At 52.3% G+C, this 7,952-nt stretch overlaps 1 protein-coding gene across 2 annotated transcripts in view; it reads left to right on the top strand.

Moving 5' to 3' along the window:
* Positions 1–1,871: 1,871 nt before the first annotated feature.
* Positions 1,872–7,952, top strand: part of tuft1b (tuftelin 1b) — an 11,836-nt gene continuing 5,755 nt past the window's right edge. For both annotated transcript variants that reach the window (XM_080525691.1, XM_080525690.1), the window contains exons 1-5: positions 1,872–2,048; positions 6,030–6,104; positions 6,413–6,553; positions 7,010–7,093; positions 7,534–7,599. In XM_080525691.1, coding sequence (XP_080381817.1) covers positions 1,980–2,048; positions 6,030–6,104; positions 6,413–6,553; positions 7,010–7,093; positions 7,534–7,599 — 435 coding nt within the window. In that variant the 5' untranslated portion in view covers positions 1,872–1,979. The remainder of the gene's footprint in view (positions 2,049–6,029; positions 6,105–6,412; positions 6,554–7,009; positions 7,094–7,533; positions 7,600–7,952) is intronic.

The following is a 7,952-nucleotide window of genomic DNA, read 5'->3' as shown; positions in this document are numbered from 1 at the left end:
TCATCTGGGTAGTACCCTTGTCCTCTGTGCGTAGCGCCCCACCCAGAGCTTCTCCTGTTACGGCTGAACAGGGTGAGTCAGGCGGACTCATCATTACCTCCCCCTGTGTGTGTGTCTATTAGTGTGTGTGTGTGTGTGTGTGTGTGTGTGCGTCTGTGTGCGTGTGTGTGTGTGGGTGTGGGTGTGGCGTGTGTGCGTGTGAGTGCGTACATATCTATGCGTGTGTGTGTGTGTGTGTGTGTGCGTGTGCGTATCTGTGCATGTGTGTGTGTGTGTGTGTGTGGCGTGTGTGTGTGCGTGTGCGTATCTGTGCATGTGTGTGTGTGTGTGTGTGTGTGTGTGTGTGTGTGGCGTGTGTGTGCGCGTCTGCGTGAGTGTGTGTGTGTGTGTGTTTGCATGTGCTGAACCGAGTTAGACAAGACTCATCAACGACTCCTGTGCCTGGTCTCTTATTCCCCCCCCCCCCCCCCCCCCCCCCCCTCCCCCCCCATGGTTGGCGTCCCTGGAGGGTTGGTGTGTCCTGTGCAGACAAGCACCAGCCCCTGGTCGTCCTCCAGAAGAACCGCTCCACCTCACGGCGCCTCCCAGCTACGGAGGACTGTGTGTGTGTGTGTGTTGCCAGGATGCAGCTGATTGGCTGAGGGAGAGGGAGTGATCCTGAACAGCCGCCGTTGATTGGTCGCTGGCACTGGCAGCATCAGAGTTGTGGGTTTTGTTGATTCCCGGGAATTCGAGTGATGAAAACCTAGAGTCCGCACTTTTTATTTTTCTTTAATTCAGCCTTGATTGGTTTAACGTGTTGTTAGGCGTCATCCGTTCGGAGTGGGTTTTTAAAAAGTTTTTGTAGCTCCTGCGTGCAAAGGATTTCCCCAGGGCGTTGTGATGTGATGTGATGTTGGGGTTGGTGTGGCCTCTCATAACTCACTCCAGAGTCTGGTATCTGGTATGCAGGGAATGTGTTGTCAGCTCTGACAGTCTCTACTGGGTTATATAATCACTGGTAACCTCTGGTGATTGCGTGCGTGCGTGCGTGCATGCGCGCGTGTGTGTGTGTGTGTGTGTGTGTGTGTGTGTGTGTGTGTGTGTGCGCGTGTGTGTGTGAGTGCGTGTGTGCATGTGTGGAAGTGTTTGGCTGTGTCTTGGACATGGTGCCGATAAGGTCTATTAGGTTATGATGTCATATCTGTGGACAGGTTAGAAGAAGATAATGAAGGATGACGCCGGAACATTCTGAGACAACCAAGACTGTCGTTAACTTCTCACCGTTGTAGAACGCTGTATGCAAATGTTACAGACAAAGTCACACAAAGGTGTAGATTCAGGTGTAGATTCAGGTGTAGATTCAGGTGTAGATACAGGTGTAGATTCAGGTGTAGATTCAGGTGATACAGGAATATATTATTAGCTGAATGTATTATTGTGTCATGGATGAGAACTGGGTCTGTGTTGAGCTTACGTAATAGAGAGAAAGGGGTATAAAGGGACAGACACACCCAGGCTTGTATAGGACACGCACACACACCACATGCTAATACACACACACACACACACACACACACGCACACACACCACATGCTAACACACACACACACGCACACACGTAGATAGACATACACTCCTTGCATAAACCGAGACATATGGATTATCTACTATTGGGGTGCGAATGTAGGATATTTACTTTAAGAATTTGGTTGAAATAGATCACAAGTAAAACTTCAGAGTTACAGACTATTTATTTAAACTAAGGTTACAAACAGCTGTACAGCATGACTGTCATTGATGGTCAGCCGTGGGAAAGAGAGAGACTTTCCTTTTGTTCACACATTGATACCCCCAGTGATAGGCTAACACAAGGCTATGACAAGGCACATATACAGTCCTATCACATTACTTAGAGATAGTCACGGTGTGGAAAATGGGTTAGGTTACAGACAGTATCACTCAGGTCAAAGGGCAGGTCACAGGAAGCCATTTTGACCATGCGGCCTAGGATGAAGACAAAGGCCATCATAAAACCCCCTCCTAGGAATGTGTGTGCAATAAGACAGGTACCTACAGGTTCTATACACAGGTTTATGTGTGTGTGTGTGTGTGTGTGTGTGTGTGTGTGTGTGTGTGTGTGTGAAAACATACCACACGAACACATACAGACAGTACATCATCAGACTACATGTCTAGTCTAGACAAGCTGCCGTTTTCACAACTGTGTATGTGTGTATGTGTGTATGTGTGTGTGTGTGTGTGTGTGTGTGTGTGTGTGTGGTTGGGGGGGGGGGGGTATATATGAGTGTGGGTTTCTTTATCCTTCATTCAAATGATTTCCCTCATGCAGGACTGGCATTAGGCTTTCTGGCTTTTCCCTTTGTGTGGTTTGTTCAGCACAAAGCACATGGGTGTTCCCTAGGAGAGCTTTATGTAACCTTGTGAGAGATGGCAGGATAACTGACAGAGCACAGATTCATAAAGCGTCTCAGAGTAGAGGGAGGAATCTGGGATCAGATTCGCTTGTAGATGAGAATGAATCAGAGGATCAGGAGGGGGGGAGGACAGGAGGGGGGGGGGGGAACACAGGCCCAGATTGGGAACACAGGCCCAGATTGGGAACACAGGCCCAGGTTGGGAACACAGGCCAGATTGTGTTCTGGTCTGGGGGGGTCGTTCCTGTCAGAGTTGTGCTGTGTCATGGTGTCTCTGCAGAGACTGGACGCTTTCTCCCTGGACTGTTTTATTGGCCTCCCCCTGCCCCCCCCCCGCCTTCTACCCCTCCCTCATTCACACTTCACACCCATATTTACTGTCCCTGAACACACTCTCTCTCCTCTCTCTCCTCTCTCTTCTGTTTTCTCTCCCGTCACCTCTGCCCCTCTTTTTACCCCCCCCCCTATCTCCCTCTCATCTCACGTCTCCTACCCCTCTGCCCCCCCCCTCTATCTCCCTCTCCTCTCACGTCTCCTACTTCTCTCACGTCTCCCTCTCCTCTCACGTCTCCCTCTCCTCTCACGTCTCCCTCTCCTCTCACGTCTCCCTCTCCTCTCACGTCTCCCTCTCCTCTCACGTCTCCTCTCACGTCTCCTCTCACGTCTCCTCTCCTCTCACGTCTCCTCTCACGTCTCCTCTCCTCTCACGTCTCCTCTCACGTCTCCTCTCCTCTCACGTCTCCTCTCACGTCTCCTCTCCTCTCACGTCTCCTCTCACGTCTCCTACTCCTCTCACGTCTCCTCTCACGTCTCCTACTCCTCTCACGTCTCCTCTCACGTCTCCTACTCCTCTCACGTCTCCCTCTCCTCTCACGTCTCCTCTCACGTCTCCTACTCCTCTCACGTCTCCTCTCACGTCTCCTACTCCTCTCACGTCTCCCTCTCCTCTCACGTCTCCTCTCACGTCTCCTCTCACGTCTCCTCTCACGTCTCCTCTCCTCTCACGTCTCCTCTCACGTCTCCTACTCCTCTCACGTCTCCCTCTCCTCTCACGTCTCCCTCTCCTCTCACGTCTCTTCTCACGTCTCCTCTCCTCTCACGTCTCCCTCTCCTCTCACGTCTCCTCTCACGTCTCCTACTCCTCTCACGTCTCCCTCTCCTCTCACGTCTCCTCTCACGTCTCTTCTCACGTCTCCTCTCCTCTCACGTCTCCTCTCACGTCTCCTACTCCTCTCACGTCTCCTCTCACGTCTCCTACTCCTCTCACGTCTCCTCTCACGTCTCCTACTCCTCTCACGTCTCCCTCTCCTCTCACGTCTCTTCTCACGTCTCCTCTCCTCTCACGTCTCCTCTCACGTCTCCTACTCCTCTCACGTCTCCTCTCACGTCTCCTACTCCTCTCACGTCTCCTCTCACGTCTCCTACTCCTCTCACGTCTCCCTCTCCTCTCACGTCTCCTACTCCTCTCACGTCTCCTCTCACGTCTCCTACTCCTCTCACGTCTCCTCTCACGTCTCCTACTCCTCTCACGTCTCCTCTCACGTCTCCCTCTCCTCTCACGTCTCCTCTCACGTCTCCCTCTCCTCTCACGTCTCCTCTCACGTCTCCCTCTCCTCTCACGTCTCCTCTCACGTCTCCCTCTCCTCTCACGTCTCCTCTCACGTCTCCTACTCCTCTCACGTCTCCTCTCACGTCTCCTACTCCTCTCACGTCTCCTCTCACGTCTCCCTCTCCTCTCACGTCTCCTCTCACGTCTCCTACTCCTCTCACGTCTCCTCTCACGTCTCCTACTCCTCTCACGTCTCCTCTCACGTCTCCTACTCCTCTCACGTCTCCTCTCACGTCTCCCTCTCCTCTCACGTCTCCTCTCACGTCTCCCTCTCCTCTCACGTCTCCTCTCACGTCTCCCTCTCCTCTCACGTCTCCTCTCACGTCTCCCTCTCCTCTCACGTCTCCTCTCACGTCTCCCTCTCCTCTCACGTCTCCTCTCACGTCTCCTACTCCTCTCACGTCTCCTCTCACGTCTCCCTCTCCTCTCACGTCTCCTCTCACGTCTCCCTCTCACGTCTCCTACTCCTCTCACGTCTCCCTCTCCTCTCACGTCTCCTCTCACGTCTCCTACTCCTCTCACGTCTCCCTCTCACGTCTCCTACTCCTCTCACGTCTCCTCTCCTCTCACGTCTCCTCTCACGTCTCCTCTCCCGTCTCCTCTCACGTCTCCTACTCCTCTCACGTCTCCTCTCACGTCTCCTACTCCTCTCACGTCTCCCTCTCACGTCTCCTCTCACGTCTCCTCTCACGTCTCCTCTCACGTCTCCTCTCACGTCTCCTCTCCTCTCTAGTCTCCTCTCACGTCTCCCTCTCCTCTCACGTCTCCCTCTCCTCTCACGTCTCCTCTCCTCTCTAGTCTCCTCTCACGTCTCCTCTCCTCTCACGTCTCCTCTCACGTCTCCTCTCCTCTCACGTCTCCTACTCCTCTCACGTCTCCCTCTCCTCTCACGTCTCCTCTCCTCTCACGTCTCCTCTCACGTCTCCTCTCCTCTCACGTCTCCTACTCCTCTCACGTCTCCCTCTCCTCTCACGTCTCCTACTCCTCTCACGTCTCCTCTCACGTCTCCTACTCCTCTCACGTCTCCCTCTCCTCTCACGTCTCCTCTCACGTCTCCTCTCACGTCTCCTCTCACGTCTCCTACTCCTCTCACGTCTCCTCTCACGTCTCCTACTCCTCTCACGTCTCCTCTCACGTCTCCTCTCACGTCTCCTACTCCTCTCACGTCTCCTCTCACGTCTCCTACTCCTCTCACGTCTCCCTCTCCTCTCACGTCTCCTCTCACGTCTCCTCTCACGTCTCCTCTCACGTCTCCTCTCACGTCTCCTCTCCTCTCTAGTCTCCTCTCACGTCTCCCTCTCCTCTCACGTCTCCCTCTCCTCTCACGTCTCCCTCTCCTCTCACGTCTCCCTCTCCTCTCACGTCTCCTACTCCTCTCACGTCTCCCTCTCCTCTCACGTCTCCTACTCCTCTCATGTCTCCCTCTCCTCTCACATCTCCTACTCCTCTCACGTCTCCCTCTCCTCTCACGTCTCCTACTCCTCTCATGTCTCCCTCTCCTCTCACGTCTCCCTCTCCTCTCACGTCTCCTACTCCTCTCACGTCTCCCTCTCCTCTCACGTCTCCTACTCCTCTCACGTCTCCCTCTCCTCTCACGTCTCCTCTCACGTCTCCTCTCACGTCTCCTCTCACGTCTCCTCTCCTCTCTAGTCTCCTCTCACGTCTCCCTCTCCTCTCACGTCTCCCTCTCCTCTCACGTCTCCTACTCCTCTCACGTCTCCCTCTCCTCTCACGTCTCCTACTCCTCTCACGTCTCCCTCTCCTCTCACGTCTCCCTCTCCTCTCACGTCTCCTCTCACGTCTCCTCTCACGTCTCCTCTCCTCTCTAGTCTCCTCTCACGTCTCCTACTCCTCTCACGTCTCCCTCTCCTCTCACGTCTCCCTCTCCTCTCACGTCTCCTACTCCTCTCACATTGGCCCTCTCCTTCTCTCACTGACTGTCTCTATTCTCTCTTTTCTCTTCTTCCTCTCATCCTCTCATCCTCTCCTCTGTCGTTCTCCAGGACGGGTGCAGGCGACTTACTCTCCAGGACCAGGACCAGTCGGACCACCGGCCACCAGAACACCACAACAGCAAGGTAACCCAAACAGAACCCCCAAACCAGAACCAAGAAGCCTTATTTAAAACCACAACATGTACAATGACTTCAATGTAGCGCAGATGGATTGATACAATAGTGGAACAACTAACAAATACATTAACTAGTTGTCGGCCATGACAGGTAAGCACATTTTTAGCACAGAAATGACTTTGCGAAAATAAACTGCGACTGTATGTATCTATTGTTTATTCACTTGTTCATATTTGTTTGTGGTTAATGCTACCACGTTTTGATATGGATAACAGGTATAACTATGATAGTTATTATGTTTATTGTTCCTCTAGTCGTCACCACCAGACAGCAGGGCTTTAGCTCCGTCCCGGCCAATCAGTGAAGAGACGCCCCCGACGGTTAACCTGACCACACCCTCTGAGGAGACGGTTGATCTGACCACACCCTCTGAGGAGACGGTTGAGATCATCAAGGTTGGTGTCTGACCTGTGATCTCATCCTAGAAACATGTGTAAATGGGTGTTTAGGCAAGTTTAAGCCTGTGTGCAGGTGTGCAGGTGTGCAGGTGTGTGTGTGTGTGTGTGTGTGTGTGTGTGTATGTGGCCAGTCTCATTATCAGTGTGTAACTCTGGTAGCAGCAGCAGAACAAGAGAGTCGTTTGATGAATGGGAAACCAGTGGGATTTTCCTACTATGATTTAGGGTGTGTGTGTGTGTGTGTGTGTGTGTCTGACTCTGTGTCTACATCTGTTAATGTGTGTGTGTGTGTGTGTGTGTGTGTGTGTGTCTGACTCTGTGTCTACATCTGTTAATGTGTGTGTGTGTGTGTGTGTGTATGTGTGTGTGTATGTGTGTGTGTGTGTGTGTCTAGTGTATACCCTGCACCATATAGGTGTACAGTGTAATAACAGCATGTTGTGTGTTGTCCAGGTGTATCTGGAGAGCAGACAGAGAGAAGCTAAGCACCAACACAGCCTCAACATGCTGACCGATGAGGTGTCTCAGATACAGGAGGTCAGTGCGGCCGTCTGGTCATCCCACACACACACACACACACACACACACACACACATACACACACACACACACACACACACACACACACACACACACTTGCAGTTACTCCTTCTCCAAGAGGGAGACGATGACTCAACATGTCTGTGATGACGGGGAACTTAATGGGTTGGTCTGCAGGAAGGGTGTGTGTGTGTACAGGTGTGTTTCTCTGTGTGTTTCTCTGTGTGTGTGTGTGTGTGTGTGTGTGTGTGTGTGTGTGTGTGTGTGTGTGCGGGTGTGCGTGTGCGTGTGCGTGTGTGTGTGTGCGTGTGTGCGTGTGTGTGTGTGCGTGTGTGTATAAATCCCTTCCTGTGTGTGTGTGTTATGTCTCTAGGTGAGGTACTGTCTGAAGACACTGATGTGTGTGTGTGTGTGTGTGTGTGTGTGTGTGTGTCTAGGTGAGGTACTGTCTGAAGACCCTGAGAGAGCAGATGGCGGCCAGAGAGAACAACAACAACAACAAGGTAGCTCCTCCCCTTAGGGTCTGAAGCCCCTCCCCCAAACAACAATACTGACCAATAGACACTCCCAGCGTGTCGTTCACAGCCCTCTACTTGGGTACGGAGGTTGGGTTTCCAAGGCTTTCTCCAGTCGTCTTTTAACTAGAATGCAGATGATTGACGGCGATGATGTTATCTATTTGGATAATGACCCAAACTCTGAACACTGATTGATGATTGAAACATAAAAATAACAACAACAACAACAGCGAAGGTGGAAAGTAGGTAAGCTATTTGTAGTGAGGGTCAATGGTAAGCGATTTGTAGTAAGGGTCAATGGTAAGCTATTTGTAGTGAGGGTCAGTGAGGAGACTTGA

The sequence above is a fragment of the Nansenia antarctica genome, assembly GCF_963989245.1.
Source record: "Nansenia antarctica genome assembly, chromosome: 3".
Lineage (NCBI taxonomy): Eukaryota > Metazoa > Chordata > Actinopteri > Argentiniformes > Microstomatidae > Nansenia > Nansenia antarctica.
The sequence above is the reverse complement of the archived record's forward strand: the minus strand, read 5'-3'. Positions and strand labels throughout refer to the sequence as shown.